Below are 21,068 nucleotides of genomic sequence, written 5' to 3'. Positions count from 1 at the left end.
ATGCTTTTGATTTGATCAAGGCCTTAAGATTTTATTAATTTATACCTCAAGTAAGGAGCTACAGTCCTCATATAAATAAAAGTTAACAGTACATATAGATGTACATGAATGTTTTGTCAATTACAAAACATCCTCAATCTGATCACAACTTTTGAATTTTACCATTACAAGAAAGAACTCCTACCTCACTTTACCTACAAAGAACTACAGCAGAATAAAAGAACTGTCTTCTTCGAAACAGTCATGATGCAGACAGATACCCAACCTGAGGTGTCAAACAGGGAGTTTGACACACTATAGGGTCTAATCATGGAGCTGAGAAAAGGAAACCAGCAAAGCCTAAGATCAAGTGTCCAAATGGTAACTACACACCCCAGAGCCAGGCGAGAACCAGCAAGAGGAAGGTGGCAGGGGAGGCGTGAAGTCTGCGCTCAGGTTACGCAGAAAGACTGAGTCACTGACAGGAAGCAAGGCCTTTCGTGCGGGATCACAATCCAGAGCCAGAGCAGAGAGAGTGTGCTAAGTGACAGCTACTTCATTGCATTTTTAAATAGGTGGTCATGAATTATTGAGCTGGCCAACGTACAAAGAAGATCTATTGATCCCCAAGGAGAGAAGCCCGATACCATTTGGATGAAGACACTTTCTTTTCAGCTGGCCTGACACCTTAGCTGGCACAGTAGCACATGGCAATACAAAGAGAGTGAGGTGTCATTAGGATTTAGGTGAAAAGATATCACCTGCTCTCGCTGATGGAAAAGACCAGCGGAACTCAAGATGTGCCCTAATTGATGCGGGAGACATCAATCTACCTAATTGAAGGTAAAATAATGGACAGGAATAAAGCACTGTCAACGCATGTGCTATTCCAGACGGACAGGGGTGAGCGAAAGCATATCCACTGGAGTCTGAGGTCAGTTGTTGGTAAATTAAAACTCCCAACTTCATAATCTGTGAATAGGTGTATTCACAGATTCACCTATTTGTGGATTTATCTATGGAACACAAGTCACAACTATTCAAAGAAAATATGTCTGTTCATGGATTTCTTTGTAGAGCATTTCTAAAATATTAGAAAGGAAATGGAACTTGGAAAGCTGAATGCTTAGTATTATAGTATTTCAGAATTATGAAATACTGTGCATTCCAGAAATACTAAGCATTTCAACTGAAATACTAAACATTTCAGCTCCTTTGCAGCCAATCCAGTAGCACTATTTATTTTCCTTATCATTGATTGGATGTACATCCCTGACATGTTCTTCAGGTGAAAGAAGGCCAACTTTGTAATTATCTTTATACGTCTTTGGAGGTTCAGGACTGAGTCAATCACTATACTCTGACATGTTGTGAACTTTTGTAAATGAAGCTGAAGAATCAAAACAGACATGGAGAAGAACTCAGCAGGTTAGAAATAAAGCGTGACAAAGTCAGAAAGATAAACAAAGATATATAATTGCTCCCCAAACACAATTCCCTTTAAACCACATCTAAAAAGTCTACAAATTGCAATAACACAGTTGGCTATATTTGCAAAATATAGCCAACTGTGTTGCAGGACAGGACAGTGGACATTTGTCCTCAGGACCACTGTCCTGCATGTTGTAGGACATTCCTTCTGGCTTACAACTGACTTCTATATTTGACTTCTGGAGAACTTGATGGCATTGATCAGACGCCTGTGTGAAACATATCAAACACTATTCTGATATTTCCACATTTTAGTCATATTTAGAGTCACCCAGAACAGCTGTATGCATCAGCAGTTTCCTGACAACACAGCTTAGAGTATGCGTGGTCGTTCTTCAACTGCTTGTCAGAGGAAACTAAATACAAAAATATTTTCCACTGACAGTCATGTTTCAACCAAAGCCATTACTGTAAACGCAGCGACGCTCCACTTACCCAACAAAACAAGCACATCACCTGTTGCCTTTGGCAAGTCACAACTGTTTCTACCATTCCCATATTTTGTCCCGCCACCACAGCCCCCTCATCTGATTAAGTCATTACAAGATACCTGGAAATAATAGGCATGCATTTGTCGAAGTTGGCACCTTCCTGAAGAAGGGGTAGCTGGAGGCTATTTGCAAGCTTTTGCATTGGGGTTTGGTTAATAACATTGAGTCATGAAGTGGCAACTGTTACAGTGCAAACACAATGCAAAGCTTACTACTTAAAAAAATAACTACTTTCTCACAGTAAGGGGTTTGGACCTGCTGCTTTTTACTGTAAATCTCAGAGTGGCATCATTGTTAGAGCAGGAAGAGAGACTGGAAAAACAAAGTAAATGCACGCATATAAATACGCAACAGAAATGAGACCAACATAATACTACTAATAGAATGAACATGGCAACAAATTGTGGCAATGTATAGACCTATAGAAATGTGGGAAAGTGTTTAGGCAAAAGTAAAGGAGCTGGGCAATGATTTTTTTGAATAATTGAATTTTCGGTTTCTGAAGATATAACTCATGGAAAATCTGGATTTTTTTTCTTAAACCATTTAACTCCTTGGGTTTCCATATTTCAGAGTGATGTCTGCCTCCCCAATCTTACTTTACAGTTTGTATTTCTTTGAACTTTGAATTCAGGTCAAGTTCCAGAAATGACTCAAATAAATGCAGGTTCAGTAAAATAATTTTGTTTTTAGTAAGTCTGAAAAAACAAACCAAAAAGTTTAAATTTGGATTTTATATGAAAGTAATCTGATTTTATTTTAAGCCAAAGTGAGAAGTCTTAACTGTGAAAAAAAATATAGAAAATGTATTCAGAGACGTTACAACAATTATTAAGAAAGAAACAATAGATTTAAGAGTATCCATATAAATAATTTACTGCACGTTTTGCAATGTAAATTTTGTTCACATTGCTCTTTTTTAAATGATTGCAATACACAAAAAAACAACAAAAAACAAAAACGCATATTTGCACACACATTAATTGCCATCCCTGGGAGATGAGGTGCCTTCCACCCCACAGACACCAGGCCAGACGGAAATGAGCCTCTCTGTTATTTGGACTGAATGTTGTCATTAATTCTGCGAGCATCAAACGTGTCACGTTATTTACACTAAATACTACACTTGGACTTTAAAGGAGTCCAGGTGTGTGTGTGTGTGTGTATTTGAGAGTAGACTTAATTTTGCTCAAGATATTTTGTCGTTCTATTAATTTTTCTTTATCTTTCATTATACTTTCTGCTGCTGTACTTACCTTTGAATGTATTTTACTGAGAGCAACTGTGTGAAGCAGTTCTCAATACTAAAATCATCAACAAGACATGTTAGTAATGATATAAAAAAAATCCTCAACCTAAAAAATCTAATGAAATTTTATTTGATTGGACATTTCAGCAAAAGGCAGTTCAAACTGCTTTACATCATAAAAAACAAGAAAAACAATTGAAACAAAATTATTCCAAGTGCCGTCATTTACGTATCAAAACTTCATTAATGACAGTAAAAGAATGTGTTTTTTGTGCATTTATGTGACCAATTCCCCAAAAACGCAACTGGAAAAAAAGCTATGTATAACATCAGTCTAACACCATTTGAGGGTAACCTTGATTTCTGCTGATCTAAGTCACAAGGCTATTGAGGGAAAGTGGTTATAGGCATCAAGATATACTTACAATTGCAATAAGTTAACTTTCTTACATAACTTTTAATACAATAACTTTCAAGTGTCGGAGAGTTTCATTCTAAGTTTTTTTTTTCTTCCAGACAGCTTATTTAAACAGGCCTTGCACATCAAATTCGATTTTAATTAGCCAGAAAATGCTCTCCAGAGTTGGATTGGCATACATTTGACTAATAATAAAAAGTTAATTTATTTTAGCAATTGAACTGAAAAAGTAAAGTCATTGCTAAAGAAGCTGGTTCGTCACAGCACCTTGTCTTTCAAATGACACCCAATCCAACAATGCAAAAGACTTAAAAGTGACTATAAGAGCAATGTGGCTTCCTTAACACCTCAGGAGAGCTACAGGATAATCAGCTCCATGTCACATTCAGTAATTTATGCAAAAGGAGCTCCAACTCAGTATCGAGTGCATGTACCATAGATATAGTTTTCAGGAGGACCAAATATCTGTATTGAAAATCGTATCCTAGTTTTCAGAGACAGCAAATACTGGATATTTATTAGCATAAGCAATGAAATTTATCAATACAAATGCTTGAAATATATCATTCTGTATCTATAAATCTATTTACACAAGATTCACTCTGAAAGGAATTGGTGAAATAAACAATCTGTTGATATTTTTTTTATTAAGATCCCTAAATTATACCACCTCAATATGCTGCCTTTGCCGATTCATACTAACTGAGGCCAACACTGATCTTTTGGTTGCTAAACTAGACTAAAACAAAAACAAAGAATTGTCATACCACACTTGATTCTTACATAAGTCTAAAGCCTCCATTAAGAAATCATCATCATAATGGCAAGAGCAGCATGTTTCAGCATGCAAGGTCATTATTACACATGAACACATCTGCCTCTTCCTACACTTAGAACTTGCGCAAAGATGCGTCAGCAATGTCAGCACAATCTAAATTGCACCTTTGTACCTAAAAACAGGATGCCATTAAAGGCCAATCAGGTCCATCTTGAGTTACAAGGACTTTTTTGTGACTATGAAAGTGTGAATAAATGATGGTGAGTAGAAACTGGCATGTCAACCCAGGTCTGGCAGTCAAAGCTAGCCAAGAAGGACAAACCACATTTGATGTAGAAATTGGCAGCAGCACCTCTCTGTAATGTTGCAATCTACAGATAGATGATATCCCACCAACTCAGTTTAGTTCAAATCAAAGTTCAATCGAAAGTCGTGCATGTGCAATGACAAGTACGTTATTGTTAAGAGCTTTACAAAACTGTCCAAGTAAATCCCAACAAATATAGTTTTTTTTTTAATTAAAATCTATTAACCATGTGGTTAGATACTTCTTGTTGGATAAAAGGGTGCATAATTCTGGAAAATAAAAGTGGAAAAAAAGTACTTGTGAAATACAATAATGGTACTTTATCTAGAAATCAGATTTGAACCATTGAACCACATTGTTTCTACCTAGACTGATAATTAAACTCATAACATCAAGCTCTTTCATAATCCTTAAAAAGGCTATGTGACTTTTTGATCTCTTAGCGGTCTTGATGTTTTTAATTCTATTACTTTAAAAAGGCAAATGGTTTGTTTTTTTTTTATTTTAAATGTCTGTGGAATTTAAGTAAACATGGTCAAACACTGAGCAGAAGCTTCAATCAAACCAATGCAAAGATGTGTCATAACTGAGTTATGTATTAGGCCTGAAAACTGGGTGTAGTGATGAACTCAGACCTGAACCTTCCAAAGCAATTGCAAAACCAGAACATTTCCAGGATTAAACGACTACTGTCCCAGCAAGATCTTGAGAAACTCATTCATATCTTTAGTCTCATTGATTACTGCTATGATGTCTTTACAGGTCTGCCTAAAAAACATTCAGACAGCTTCAGTTGAACAAGAATGCTGCCACTCATGTTCTCACAAAAATGAGGAAAATAGAGCACATGACCCCAAATAATAAAACTGACATCTTGTAGCTCAAACAATAGGCCATTTATAGATCCCTGAATGGCTTAGCACTGAGATCCATGATAGACCTGGTGTCGTGTCAACCTTTAGACCACTCACTTCTTCTGATTCTAGTCTACTTTGCATCCCCGAACCAAAAATGGAAGAGCATAATTCAGTTTTTATGCTCCACCCATCTGGAACAAACTTCCTGAAAAGGGCTAAACAGTCAAAACATTGAGCTAATTTGAATCAAAGCTAAAAACTCACCTTTAGCCTTTGATTGATTAATAACTGGAACATTGATCAATATCTTCTTCTTTTATATATATCTTCTTTTTTGATGGCGTTTGACAAAACGTAATATTTATTGCTGTTTCATAATTGGCTACTGAATAATGTCTTTAAGGTGTAAAGAACTTTCAGCTGCCTTGGATGTTGAAATGTAAATGTCTAAACTGAGAGCATGTGTAATCAAAGTCAAATTTCTTGCTTGTGTGAATAGAACTGGCCAATAAAGCTAATTCCTTGTCGGAAATAGTGAGCTGTGGTTTCACAATTCACCATTTCCGTGAAGTGTTCACTATTCACTGTTCAGCTCAGTTCCTCGGACATTATGAATATCAAAGTAGAATAAAAAGCATAATGATGTTTCTAATAAAAAATATATATTATATATTTTATTATAGTAGTATTATAATAGCTGTGGTCCTGTTTTTAAACAAACTGAGTAAAGTCGGAAATGTTCTTTTAAAAAATTTTTTTAAACAATAAAATCATGGTATTATGGTACTATAGCGCTCCAGGAGCATTTATAGAGGCCTTTGCTGAGACAAGCATCCTGAAAAACAAAACTATCGCCATGAGTATTTCTTCTGATCATAATTAACTGATTTTGTTTACATTTTACTCCAGACTTTCCAGACTCTTTGCAGTTGTAAATATTTATCAGTTTGTCGGATTCAAACCACACTCTTTTCTACAACAAGCCAGACTTTTCAGGAATTATGGTTATTTTCTCCAGCGTATATGGAAATCGCATAGTGAGGCTATAAAAAGGCTTTGATGTTGCAATTGTCATGAAACCATGGCAGCTCATAAATGACCACAGAAACTTTCAATTAAGCCTGAAGCTGGGATGGTCTGGCCTCATTTTCCCCGCCAGCAGTTAGATGAGTTCACAACAACAGCAAGTGCATGCCTAAGAGGGCGTGTTGCGTTGGTTTGACTGCATGTTTCAGTCAGCCACTTTAAAGAGCTGGTTTTATGACTGAAAGCAAGAATGCTTTTCTCATAGTGTTAAACAGTTTATGGATATTTCAAAGATGTGAAAGTTAAAAAAAAAGCGCTTAAATTTTTGCAAAAATAAAAAAATTAAAAAAAAGTAGAAAAAGTGGAAGTGTTGACAGTGACCTACGGCTGTGCATCCTTAACCCCTTCAATTGTTGTGAAAAATTTAAATATAACCATATGTGAAGGTTTCATTAAAACTTGTGCTTTAAATTAACATTGGGAAATTACCAGCTGTCAAAGTAGATATGGAGATGGAAAAACATGCTTGGTAGGAAAGTTAACACAAGTGTCTTATTACTTGGAAGTCCTGCTTTCTTCACACCGAAAACTTTATTTCTGTTCCATTACATGACAACTTACAGTCATTTAAGGCCAGATCTATTTTTTGATTGGTTTATCCTGCCTCATTATTTTAGTTTTATTTCAATGGGCCCTTTCAAACAGATTGCAAAAAGAGATTCCTATGGTTTTGATTTAACTGAATTATCAGAATTCTTAGACCTGATAAGATTTCTGGTACCAAAAATATCTAGAGATTTATGAAATATTTATGATTAGAAACAACAGAACCAGAAAATTAGAAGTATAGAAAGAATGAAGGACAAGAAAAAAAGTACATAAGGAAAAAATAGAGGCAGGACATGAAAAAATGGCTAAAAATGGTTAAAGAAAGAAAGAACAAAGGGTAAGAGACATAATAGAGGAAAGAAATGAAACAAAGAAGGAAAAACAAAAATACAAAAGAAGGGAAAACAGAAAACAATGCAGAAAAGAAAAAAAATAAGTGAGGAAAGGAAGGAAGGACACAAGGATGAAAAAAAAGGAGGGAACTTTTAGACCATGGGGCATGAAGTCAGAAAAAACTCAATTTTTCCCAATCTTTTTACCCCTCTTTTCTACATACTTAAGAGACTTGGAAAATACTAAAATCAAATTCCAGACTAATTAATGCTTTTTAGGGGTGCATGGGGACCCCTTTTAATGTTGCAAAATCCTGGAGTTGCACCATAACTTTCCATGCTTTTCTTACCATTCCTGCTCTGCTTCACACTTGACTCAAAGGGCTTTTCTCCCTGTTGTCTGGCCTGCAGCATGCTAATGTTTTCCATCCGAAAATCAGCCTCTTATTCATGCCGCCGTCTTTTTTCTTGTCCTCTAAGGGGACTTTTTACCTGAGTCAGGATAAATCTAGTGCTTGGTGGAAACACCCGACCTGAGGCTGCCTGTCTGCTTCTGCTTTTTCTTCCCAGACTCAACCCCAAAGCTCGCCTACTGCCTCGACTCAGGGCAATAGAAGTGCAGCCAACAATGGTTGTCGCAGGTATTGAATGTACAGAAGCAAATACATTCTTTCAAACAAAAAAAAATTCCAGTAAATACGTCTGGCCAGCAGACTTTCCCTATTTAGATGTTGAAAATATCAACGGTCACAAGGACAAGTAAGGACATGTAAAGACATGTTTGATTCCATTTTCAGAAAGGGTAATAAAGAACTTTTGTAATATGTAGAGTGTGGTGAATCATGTCAAAATTTAAAAAGAAAAGGTGAGTAAGTATTCAGAGTTACTCATAGTTACGGATTAGAAAACTGACAAAACAAAACTATTCCCATTTATTGGAAGTAGGTTGTCCTGGAACAAATTTGCACCTGGTGCAAATCTTAAGACTGACAGATCTTAAGATCTATCAGTCACTATCACTATTTGTCACTTATGCACTGTAAACTGCATAAGGATGATAACCTTATTAAAACAGGAAATCTATTTAGCTTCTTTTAACTTGCCGAACAAATTTTTTACATGTAGACTGTCTTTCTGAAAATGTAGGTAGATGATGCAGAAAATAATCTTTTCAAACAAATGGGGTCAGTTACCAAGTAATTTTGCTTTTGAAACAAAAACAGGCTTAAGACAGCCCTCTGGCACCATCTACAGGCACAAATGGGTACTCCTCATGTAAACCTAAATTACTCAAATTAGATTGAAGGGTTGTTTTAGAATACACGAACAGTTCGTTTAGGAGTGTGTGTGTTACCTGGTGTACATACCTGGTATATCCTGAAGGGTATGTACCTAAAGCCTCCATCCTCTGTGGGATATTCCATCAGCTTCCTGTTCATCGCCCAAAACTGGTCAAACTTATCTGGAGTGACATAAATACACACAAACTGATCATCTATAAAATGACTATAACATTCAGCAACATAAAGCTACCAATGTCTGATGGAAACACTAAACCTAAAGCTGTTCTGAAGCTTACACACTACCTCAACTCAGACCAAAAATGTAGCAAAAAATAAATAAATAAACATGTCCTATTAATTTAATTTTTTTCAAAAAGTTTATTTGTCTTTTACACAGATCACAAAAGTATCCAGTTCAGAAATTTTAAATAGCAGATGATCAAATTCAGTCCGAAGTTCAGCAAGAGTTTGTGGCAGTAGTCAGGCTTGCAACAAATCTAAAGAAACCTCTGACTGAAGAATGTTGCTGGATGACAGTCTTATGGCTCTCATGACGGCTCAAGTTTCAATGGATTAGAGATATTCCACAGCAACATGACCTGGATGACACAGTCAATTGTTGGTAACTGCTAATCAATCTCTTTTGCTTTTGCTGCTTCACTTCAAATCTTTGTAGTCATGTCTAGTTACAAAGGCAGGTAGAGAGATTATTTGAACTTCCTCCTCCTCGTAGTTCAGGTATTGAGTTTTTGAACTTAGTCAAGCAAAATCAAGCTGACTCTACACATTTGTTTATTAGAGAAAAGTTAAGAACTGTCCATTTGCAATGGTTACTTCTATGTTGCAAATTGCATCCTTATGTGAAATATTGATGGTGCATTTTGAGGAGGGAACAAAACATCTTGTGGTTTAGACTTTCTGTTGGAGTCATGATTTAAAACAAGATACATGAAAACAAAAACAAAAAAAAAGAAAAAAAGTCTTCAAAAAGCACATGCTAGTTTCAAACCATCCATATAAACGTTCTGTTTTTTGTGCTTTTGGATGAAAGTTAAAGATCTCTCTGTTTCAATTCTCTTATGGACATGAGAGTTTTAGCTTAGATGTAGTTTCATCTCTCACTTTCTTCTGAAAGTTGACTTTTTCTTTTAGGATGATTTAAAACCTTTTGCATCTCTCAGTTCAAATAAGTAAAAAAAAAAACAAAAAAACAACTGAACCATACCCTGAACACCTCAGAACACAGTGGTATCAGTCAGCGTTTCCTCAAAATGACATTTTCTTGTACCTTCCTTGTTTTATTGAGATATGCGGTTTACTTCTTGCTCATGGTTTTAGTTTCAGGGAAAAGTGGAAGAGAGAAGAGCAACTGAAGGGTTGTCGGTTTGAGGCCCTTGGGTTTTTCACAAACACTTTTCACAACTGTTACGGGCTAAAAACGTAGCACTGAGAAACTTCAGAAGTTGTTTGCATAATAAAGAGCTGCTTCGGTGGTGATGCATCTCTACCCTTTCTAAACCCCTTGAATTATTTATATGGAAAATTAGTTTTGAGTTAATGTGCCTGTCAGCTTGTCAATAAAATAAAATGTAAGCAGAAAAACAAAAAACGAAAAACACAGGTAAACCTGGATTTCCCCACTGTGGGTCATCAAAAGGACATTTATATTCTATTCTAATTTGAGTATGTTGTGTAATTATTTTATTATTACTACTTATCCGTAGTATGTGCTTTCATTTGTTTGTGAATTTAATGTTAATATAAATTCATTTTACAACTAAGGGACAAAAGGTTAGACTAAAATAAGTTATGTAGCAAAGTAAACATGGACCTGGTGCAAAAAAAAAAAAATTATAGTGCAAACTATCCATGTAAATATATTCAGCACCGGCCCTGTACAAATTTTGTATTTCTAGTAATTTTTTGTAATTTTTTCCAGCGTCAACTCATTCTGCACTAGAAATTAGCATTGTGGGAAAGACATCTGTCCACAAAGCTAAAATTTAAATAGATGGTATTAGTTAACTGGAGGGGGTGCATATGTTTGTTTCTGGATGTTCTTGCCAAATGTTAGAAGAGTTTAAAGCTTCCAACAGCAGCTCACCGGGATGAGGAGAGGCCAGGTGTCTGTTATAGCAGTTTCCAATAAATTCGACGAGTTGGTAACAAGTTAGACAAATCAGACCATTCTTGAATCCGCCTCTTCTTAAATGGTGACTGTGTAAATGGAACTAGCAGGTGGAGGCCAGGGACATACACTCTTCTTTGTGTTTGTAGTGTAGACAAAAACACATTCATGTCTTTGAATGGGAAACAATGTGAAATGTCACCAGCACCAAAAAGAAAACCCTGTACATGTATCCTTTGAATACATGACTGAATCTTTCTCAAACAAACTAGGTGTGTCTCCCATATGATTTTGCACAGATGTGCAAGTGTGCATGTAGGTGGATGACTTGCAGAGAATTACAACATGTGTTGGGTGTTCGTCAGTAAATGTGTGACTGCAGGATTGAATGTCATTTCCCTTGCAGCTGTTTGTGGTCTGGATGTACACATGCATCTTACCGTTCTGCAGCCCCATCCACAGCTGTTTGTGGTCTTTCTTTTGCATGTCATTGACTACTTGGCTCTTGTGCTTGAGGGCGTCCGCCTCCTTGATGCTGGACATGAAGTGAGCCTCAACTATGGAATTTGATGGGCAGTGCAGTAGATCCTGGTCTGGGAAATTCTGCCAAACATTCACAAACAGACTGAATTAGAACACTATAAAAAGAAGAACTCCACACAAAAGTGGAAAGTATATTGCTTAGCAATGGTTTCCACATACTATAAAAATAAAATATTCGATTTTATCCAAGAACAATTCCATTTTTTGTTTTACAGAATTACTTGTAATTTGTCTTTATGTACATTTTGCATTACCTTGATGGTATTAGTTAACTGGAGGGGTTTATACATGTACAGGGTTTTCTTGTTGGTGCTGGTGACATTTCACATTGTTTCCCATTCAAAGACATGAATGTGTTTTTGTCTACACTACAAACACAAATTTTTGACCAATATGAGCTGTCTTAGTAGTCATAATATTGCTAATTGGTTAATAGTGCTGCAATGATGAACTTTTCATTTTCTAATAGGAGATGAAATATCAAACATTTTCTGTGTTCCATATATGTGCTGACATTCTGATTGGCTCTTACCTTAAAGCGCACAGTGATGTTCCAGGGTAAGACTGTATTAGAGGCATGAAGGTCAAACAGAACTCCAATAGGATAGTGCCTAGAATGCAAAAAATAAGTAAATAAAACCAGGATTTTTCTTAATCTATAATCAGCTCAAAAATACAATAACTTGACATTTTAACAGTATAACTGATTACTTTGCAACAGTGCCACTTTGTGGTTAAAACTGTCCCTACATTTTGTTTTTCTAAAGCAGGGGCGTATTGGTCCATATCAAGATCATGGATGTCTTAAAAGTGTTAATTCTGGCAGAATGTAATGATAAAACCCACTAACCTGTCTGCATTCAGTGAGTCTAAAGAGCTACATAAGAACTTATGGCAGACTGAAAGCTGTTCTCTAACTCCATGTTTGGGAGAGCAGAATCATCAAAATATTATCAAAACCAATTTAAGAAAGTTTTTCATTAGCAATTATATCTATCATTGATAATGAAGATTATAAATTTACACTAGCTAGAGCTATAAGTACTGATATACAGAACATTCAACCCATGACAATCTGGTCCAAAACAGGAAGGAAGAGTTAGAATAAAAGTATATTATTTCCAGTTGCATAACACGAGAAGCCATTCATACCATTTGAGCGGCGTTCCTTCATACTCGAACCACATTTCCTCCACATCCTCTGCCCTCATCACTTTGAGGAAGTGTTTCTTCACTTTGTCTGTGACAATAGGCAGATAGCTCACCCTGGGTAGCAGCAGCTGTCAAAGTTAACATGAAAGAAACAAAAACACATTAACAGTCAGCATGTCATTTTTTTATTATTAATCTCCCAATTTACTTGCATGAAGTTCAGAGGAAAAGAAACTAAACAAAAACAAGCACAGAACAACATTGGCAAAACAGTAACAAGTCTATGTAGAAGTATCAAGAAAAGAGGCTGAAGAACAAAATCACACCTGATTACGTTTAGAGTTTATCTGAATAACAGCCAAGCTAATACTGGCTCTTGGTTTGGACTGCCTGAATCAGAGCTGAAGCCCTTATTGTTTATGTAGTTACAAATTAAAAGCTGTGACATTCAGAAGGACAAATATGTGGGCTTCAATCATGAGTGCTACTCTAAAAGAAAAAGAATGCATTGCTAAAATGTAATGGAAAAAAAGACTAATTTACAAATTACATACAGGAACTGCATGTATTATTTTTGAGTCAGGTTTAAATCCGATTCATTTAGATATGATCTGTATTTTATTACCTAAATTAGATTAAACACATTTAAGTACAATCAATTTCATGACTTCAAAAAAAAAAATCAGCATCAGTCAAACATCTAAATATTTCCACAAGTTTCCCAGATATCAAGTCTTACATCATAGAGTGTATATATGCATAAAAAAACCTAATGATTTCTTTATTGATATATATGGAAATATATCTATATACTTATAGATATTTATATATCTATAAGTGTATATATATATATATATATATATATATATATATATATATATATATATATATATATATATAATATATATATATATATATATATAGTTTAAGTAGCAGAGAGTAACGGTTGTGCTTACATAGTATGCTTCTGCCTCTCTTTCAGTCACTTCATCCGGGTTCAGAGTGAAGCAGGTGGGTATGCGACCGAACCAAACATCTCTCAATACGTCCTTGTCATCTGCCATGGTGCTGCAGCTGGTCCTCCCAGTAAGACATAAAGAATTAGCACCCCCAAAGCAGAGCTGTAGCCCTAAAACTGAACGCTTCCTGTTGGCATAAACAGAACAGAAAGCATTCTACAAATGAAACTTTCAAAGCCACATAGCCGAATGATCATTACTCCAAAATCGTAGCTCCGCACTGTGTTCTAAGACATTGAAGTCTTAGGAGTGTTCGCCAATTCATAGATGATAAAACTTACCTGCTGGGCTTGCAAACTAACTCCAGGAATGTAAAACTACAACCGTGATCCACCTTATTGAGGTTAGCTTCTCTGCTAGCTAAGCTAACTTAGCTTGAGGAAACTCAACAAAGAACGGGTTAGTGAACTAGAGTGATTGCTGTCAGGTCATTATTTTTATGTCCCCGAAACGGGTAGTTAATATGCTCAGGAAAATACAATGTCATGTGGGAAAAAACCTTACTTTTTTGTCGATGTTTGACAAACAATCTGAATGGATAAACGGGCCCTACTGTGTTGTCATCCTCCTGCTGTCGCCCGGAAGACATCAGTTATAGCAAAGCCGCAACATAAAGCTCTTTATGTATTTTAATACTTTTTATATATTTGTATATTTTAGTCAATTAAATTAATAATTTGCTGGTTAAATTTTCTTAATATTTAAAAGTTAAATAATTTTCTTAAAAAATAAAAAAATCTTAGAAAAGTAAACGAGAACTGCAGCGTTACATCATCAATGTGTGACGCTACTTTAACGTAGCTTCAGAGGTTTTCTTTCTGTTGTTTGCTATCACTATAGCTCAGAGATGGACAAGAAATTGGATACGGACAACCTCGAAATGCGTCTTCAGGCGTTGGAGACCCGACTATACGGGGAGAGAAGAACCAAAAGTGGAAAACCTGTCAAGGTCTCGACTCCATAATATATAGAAATACACAGTAGTTTGCTATTAGCTTAGCATGACGATGCTTCGGACTCTTAGTGCGAGAATACGCCCTTGTAGAAAATGCTAACTTTGTTATTCGGTAACAGAAATTTCACACAGATTATGAAATGTAACATGACAAAGACGATTTATGTGTGTTGTTGTTGTTTTTTTGGAATACAAACCAAATGTTATTTTCAGTTTTTATTGAGTCAAGCTAACAGTTGACCAATTATGAGAACGTCAGTAATAATAATAACATTTACTTTATTAATTGAATACGAATTGCTCTTTTACATATTTGCACTAAATGTGATCATCATTAACCCTCCTTGTCTTCGGGTCATTTGACCCGAAGACAACAGGAGGTTGTTCTTATTTTTTCGTCAAGTTCACATTGAATTGCTCCAGCAGAAAATTCCATCTGAGTTGTGAACACTGTAGGTCTGATTCAGGACTGTTAGATTTCAAGTTTCTGTATGCAGTTGCAATTAAAAAAATGTTTATAAGGGCTTGTCCTCGGGTCATGTAACCCGAGGGCAACAGGAGGGGGGGGGAAATTTGAAAAGATATCAGTTTTACGGAGATCAGTGATGCCATTCCATACTGTTTGCCTGTCCAGCTGTAATTTCCTTAGTCTTCCGGTCAGTCTGACCTGAGGCCTGGGTTTGGTTATCTTTATTTCTTTTGTAAAGTTCACATTTGGATTGCTTGAGCCTAAACTTCCCCCTGAGTTGTGCACACCATAGTTCTGATGCAGGACTGTTAGATTAAAGTTTCTGTATGCAGCTGCAATTGAAAACATATTTTTTAAGGGCTTGTCCTCGGTCGACATGAGCCGAGGACAACAGGAGGGTTAAACACGTCTTGACTAAGTGACCAGCAGCAATGGTTTTTGCCATAGGGGTTGTCTTGCAAGCGCATCTTGTGATGTGAATAATAATAAAAAAAACTTACAAAGACTTACTTGTTTTGCTGAAATGTGTAACAAAGAATGAAACGCCAAATATGCACTGACTGGGGGGGAAAAAATACTGTATTTTATGTTGTAGACTTTAGTAGCTGAACTTTGGTGCTTATGTTTTCTTGTGGTGAGGATAATACAAAGATCACAAGAAGGTCTGTGTTCTATTGTACTTTTTCCCATACATTCTTTTAGGTGATACTCTTTGTTTTTCCACAGTGTGCGGAAGCTTTGGTCAGAATTCAAGGAGGTTTGATCAACACGGCCAACAAGAGAGAGAGAGTAAAGATCCTCCACAAGAAGAGTGGGTCTCGCTTTAGTTTGACTCATCAATTAATTCATTTAGCCTTTTTGAAACTCCTTATACTGTTTCATATGGAAACAGGAGGGAAACGGTGTCATTAAATATTTATTGATTGCTATTCATCAGCAAAGCTTTTGTTTCCATGTATCAGTTTGTCCATCCTTCCAGTCAGTGTATTTAAGTTGTGGAATCCTGTAAATGTAAACAATATTTCAGTGATATCTATTAATAGCAATATTTCAGTTTGAAGACATTTCATTTGGGAAATGTTATGTCTGTAAATACATTCATTTTTAAATCTTATGTTTGTATTGTACAGTTGAGGACCTGATGAAGTATCTGGACCCCCAGTTCACTGACCACATCACTCTCCCTGATGCTATGAAACTAGAGTTCATCCTTGCAGGTAAGAGCTAAGAGGACATTGTAGAAATGCAAATTTTAATGTCTCTCGCCTTTTGCTTTTTGTGCCTAATGCTTTATGTGGTTTGCAGTACAGTCTACTGAGTATTTCCAAGAACACTTATATAAATTTGGATGTCGCAAGGTTGTTTATGGATGTAAGGAAGAAAACAAATGTAGTTTTGGTGTCTTGATCTTGGTATAATTTTATGTTTTAATGTCTTCTATTATATTCATTTGGAGGTTGCAAGATTGTTCATATGAATTCAGAAAAAAAAAAACATGTATTCTCACTTTATTTTTATTCATAAATTGTATGTACTTTAATGCAAAGAAATGCCCAACCAGGGACCGGAGTTGAATTAGTTGTGGTTATATACTTTATGTACTCCCTCTCGAATAAACTAATAAATAAAATGTATTCTGTGTTATTCCATAGAGGAGGACTCTTTGCTCTCTGACGCTGCTTTGTTGGAGCAAGTTAACAATTTACAGCCACTGTTGGACAGCACCCACATTAGAGGTTTGAAACATGGGAATTGTATGAAACTGTGTCAGCACTGTCATGGAACTGAATTAGGTTTTATTGTTGTTTATTTATGTTTTGCTAACAGTTGAATTAAACAGAAACAATGCTTAGTATATTGGATTGATATGTAAATTTCAAGTTCATTACCTCTGCAATACAGTGTTCATAAGTGTGTCTTGTATAATTACAGTATAAACTGAGGGGAATGCTTATTATGACGTTAGGTTCTTTTTGAAGCCTGTGTCAACTGTTTTGTACTGTCCACAGATGTACCTGAGCATGCAACCAAGCTGCAACGTCTTTCACAGATTCACATCAAACAACAGGTAGCTATACTGCTCTGAATCTTACTACCATGTGTTGTTAAAAACTTTGTCACAAATGTGTTGCTTTCTAATGCATACTTCATTTTAACCATAATTGTACATTAAAAACCTGTTATTGTTATATATTTTAATGTGTTTTTTCTTTATTGTTTTATTTATCTTTTTTTGCTTTCCCTTTTCTCTTTCTATTGTTCATTTTCTAGTCTCTCCTTTGCTCTGTCTGTTGTTTATGGTGAAATTGTACATCTATTACCATAATAAAGTTGGAAAAAGCAACAACAACAAACAGAAAAAAAAAATCTGAAAACAAATATGGTGATTTCTTTTTTCAGGACCAAACTGAAGCTCAGTCACAGGAAGTCAAGAAGCTTTTTGAGGAATACAACAAAATGGTACACGACACAGAATAAACTCTTAGTTTTATTACAATAAATCATGGTGCAAAACAGCCACAAAAATATATATGATATATAATCAAGTTCATTTTCTATTATGCCTTAAATGGAAGAATTACAGTTTCAAAATGCACAAATACAGTTTCTTGTATTTTTAGCAATCATTCTGTTTTATAATTGATTCATAAAGAAGATTGATTTCTGTTTGTTAGATGTTCCTGCTTTCCAAGCAGTTCACCCAATGGGATGAGACCCTGAGGAAGATGGAGGAGGCCAAAGGAATCCGACCTGTGGAGTAGTTGCTCTGAGAAAAGCTGAAAAGAAGATGACGATGAAGAAAAACACTGCACTATGATTGGAGTTCCCGAATAGACGTGTTACATTATGTAGCTCATGCTACGAGTAAGTCAGAGGAAAACAAAAACATTTCAACATATTTTCTTGTTTACTTTTCTTTTATTCCAATTAAATATTGCTGTTGACTAAATACTGTCAGTGACTTTTAATGCAAAGTTACAGAGTGAAATGAAACTGAGGCTTGTGGATCTTTATACATTGTGAAGAAGAGCATGCTCTTTTTATATTACAACAAATTTAAGAGACTACTCTTATTTATTGACAGTAGTGCTTTTTAGCTTTTCATTTTAACTTCAACTTTGTTCCTTCCAAATTACTTGTATTTTGCCTTTTTCTTCTATAGAAGCAAATTAACTGCTTTAATTTTTCGTCTTGTTAGATAAAAAAAGTAAAATGTTAAATATTGTGTTTCTAAAATGTGCTTTTCTGTGTATAAATTGAGATAAAGCTTGAAAATAATTAAAGTAGCTTTAAATATTTTTCTATTTGTCTGTTTGAAACTGCAGACTTTGTGTTCTTCAATGCAGATGGTCTCCAAGCTGCAACAGATTATCCTTCCACAGGTGCGGTGTCTGTGTTGACATCTCTGAAACTCTGTCTCCTAAACGCAGGCGCATTCACAACAATCTTCTTAATTTTTGTGATGTGAGGACCGTTGTGACTTTTTCCTCAAGTGTGCCAGCAAATGCTTCTTGTCAAACTTATCATTTCCAAATATGAGACCCTCACCAGTCATATTGAACTGCAAATAAAACACAAGGACTTATACACATCATGGTTAGGTCATTACAAAAAAATTACATTAATAGAGTAGAAATAATTTAATCGGTTTATATATTTCTGATATTGCTGATTGTTACTTTTGTATCTGCTAATATTTTACACTTTGGATGGAGTTGCTTTTCAACAAATATGCGATTTTCCCCTCAAGTATATTCTGTTCACAGAACCTCAGTTGAATTAAGCTTTAACATAAGCATATACAGCACATTATAAAGTAATAAGGATTGTGTCTGTACATAGCTTTTGAATTTATGCCAATTTGATGAAATTTGAGGCAAATGTCCACTTACGGTCTTGCTGTTGATCTTATTTTAACTTTTAAATAAGATTTAAAATTAGTTTTCCTTTATACCAATTAACAAATAACAAAAACAAATGGCAACAAATTAATTAAAACATCTAGTAATTAATATATATAAATTATGTATCATCAATCTAAATTAGTAATGTACAGATAAATATCGAGTTGCTGAATTTAAGTGTTTGTTTCCTTGAGGAATTTTTATACACTATATTGTGAAGACTTTATTCCATTTATCAAATCACTTAAATTCAATGTGTATGGACAGATACAATTTTCACACTACAAATATATAGATCTGTAAGATAACCAGCAAATAGAAAAATGTTAATGTTAATCCCTGTACTGTTGATAATTGAGAAAAGACTATACCTTTTGCTGTTTGTTGGCGTATTAAGCCTACATTCGGTAGTTAGGTATGTTGACAGACAATCTGTTTTGATGACTGAATGAAAATTTGACATTTTCTAAATCATTGTTCCTTCTTCCATGTTTGTGCTTCTAAACATAAGATGCTCAAAAACTGAGAATAACGTTTTACGTACCTGCACTGCCACCCTGACTCCATATCGGACGTAGGTAGCAATGTGTTCACAGTTGTTGTGAAGGAAGCCATATATTCTGCTGCTCTGATACGTTTCAGTGATTCGTTTAATTATGTCCTTGTCATCTCCTTTACCATACGTCACTCCTGTTAAGGGGTCCGTATAGCCATCAAGGAAATTGTTCACTTCCGGTTCTTCATTCGTTTTCAGTTTAGCAAATTTACACAATTTGCCATGATATTTCTCTGTAAACAAATAATAAATGAGAAATAAGCAGTTTATCAGTATAATTTATTACTTGGATTGTTGCTTACTGATATTTACTTGCTAGTTCATAAACGTTGTGCTCTGCATTTTTCCCACAAATATTTTCATCTCCCACATAGACAGCAAAATGTTTGTATCTAATTCCAGCTTTACACTTTGTTTTATAAGAAATTATGTCTCCAAATTGGAACTGTGGATGGAAGAAAATGCATAGTCATATTTAGAGTAAACAGAAAACGATTAAACTAACTGAAACCAAAACATTTGGATATAATTTTTTAAAATGCTGCTATGATAAAGGAAATTAACTTACTCCACTCATTTCTAGAGTTGTGATCATTTGCTGAAGGATCACATCCACCAGGGTAGCTTCCTCACATTTTAAGCAGTCCAGATCTGAGATGGACATGTCAGACTTGTGAAACAATTTTTTAAACTAAAGTCATACAACTTCAGAAAGCCATTTTCTATAATGTTAAAAAGAAAAAAAAAATGTATGTCAGATTGTGTCTTATCTTTTAGGAGTTGAACCAGTTAAAGTCGTTTCAAAGGTCTTACCTTTATCTGAAACACATCGAGTTTAATGAATCAAAGGAAATGTACACGTACACTTTTGAACAATACTTCTGACTTGTCCTGCACGTGTCCAGTTCTGTCCTTCAACAAACTATGAAAAGACATCTCTTATCTGCTTCTATGTTTGCAGAATGTTTGCATGATTCTCGTACGACTTTCCCATGAGCAGAACAATTTCCCTCCGCAACTATTTTTATTTTGTTCTCAACTGGCATCTGTTGCCCCTTGCAAGATAAGCAACATTTATAGCAGTCATTTAGGAAAATGGATTAAAGTACTAATGTTAAATGTCTCTCTTTGCTATAAAATAGAACACAATAAACCTCAAAAGCTGATTAAAAATTTTAATATAGGGAAGCAGTCTAGGGTAGTCCAATTACTTTTTTGTGTGCAGAGCCAGTGATGCAGGTGAACACTGTATTATACTTCATGTATGCACACAGTGACTGTAAATGTAAATTATGTAAATTTTTACTGCTGTCTGCTGCAATGTCTCTTATGCAGTGCCTTATGAAAGTATTAATATCTATTAAACACAAATTGTGACACATTGTAGCCACAAAGTCATTGTGTCTTATCAAAGTTTAATGAGACAGAAGTACAGGTCGAAAAAAAGATACATGATTTGTAAAAAAAAAACAAAAAAACAAAAGAAACTGAAAAGTGTTGTTTTCAGTCACTCCCAAATAG

The 21,068-nt window shown here is 35.2% G+C and overlaps 2 protein-coding genes across 6 annotated transcripts in view; one reads left to right on the top strand and one right to left on the bottom strand.

Moving 5' to 3' along the window:
• The window catches only part of atg5 (ATG5 autophagy related 5 homolog (S. cerevisiae)), a 35,497-nt gene extending 21,243 nt beyond the window's left edge, over nucleotides 1–14,254 (bottom strand). The window contains exons 1-6 of one of the 5 annotated variants that reach the window (XM_055047087.1): nucleotides 14,167–14,254; nucleotides 13,600–13,723; nucleotides 12,644–12,771; nucleotides 12,024–12,102; nucleotides 11,389–11,551; nucleotides 8,905–8,999 (exon numbers count right to left, since the gene is read on the bottom strand). In XM_055047087.1, the coding sequence (XP_054903062.1) occupies nucleotides 8,905–8,999; nucleotides 11,389–11,551; nucleotides 12,024–12,102; nucleotides 12,644–12,771; nucleotides 13,600–13,707 (573 nt within the window). In that variant the 5' untranslated portion in view covers nucleotides 13,708–13,723; nucleotides 14,167–14,254. Of the gene's footprint in view, nucleotides 1–8,904; nucleotides 9,000–11,388; nucleotides 11,552–12,023; nucleotides 12,103–12,643; nucleotides 12,772–13,599; nucleotides 13,790–13,943 lie in introns of all 5 variants that reach the window. The other 4 variants (XM_055047088.1, XM_055047085.1, XM_055047084.1 and 1 more) reach the window with 4 other exon arrangements.
• A 174-nt stretch (nucleotides 14,255–14,428) lies between these two features.
• On the top strand, nucleotides 14,429–19,814 carry dctn3 (dynactin 3 (p22)). Its single transcript, XM_055047090.1, has 7 exons — nucleotides 14,429–14,611; nucleotides 15,813–15,897; nucleotides 16,217–16,303; nucleotides 16,739–16,822; nucleotides 17,096–17,154; nucleotides 17,487–17,546; nucleotides 17,762–19,814. The coding sequence occupies exons 1-7, from the start codon at nucleotides 14,510–14,512 to the stop codon at nucleotides 17,846–17,848; spliced, it is 564 nt and encodes a 187-aa protein (XP_054903065.1). The 5' UTR covers nucleotides 14,429–14,509; the 3' UTR covers nucleotides 17,849–19,814.
• Nucleotides 19,815–21,068: the final 1,254 nt, after the last annotated feature.

The sequence above is a fragment of the Poeciliopsis prolifica genome, unplaced genomic scaffold, assembly GCF_027474105.1.
Source record: "Poeciliopsis prolifica strain line A6 unplaced genomic scaffold, Auburn_PproV2 SCAFFOLD025, whole genome shotgun sequence".
Classification (NCBI taxonomy): Eukaryota; Metazoa; Chordata; class Actinopteri; order Cyprinodontiformes; family Poeciliidae; genus Poeciliopsis; species Poeciliopsis prolifica.
The sequence above is the reverse complement of the archived record's forward strand: the minus strand, read 5'-3'. Positions and strand labels throughout refer to the sequence as shown.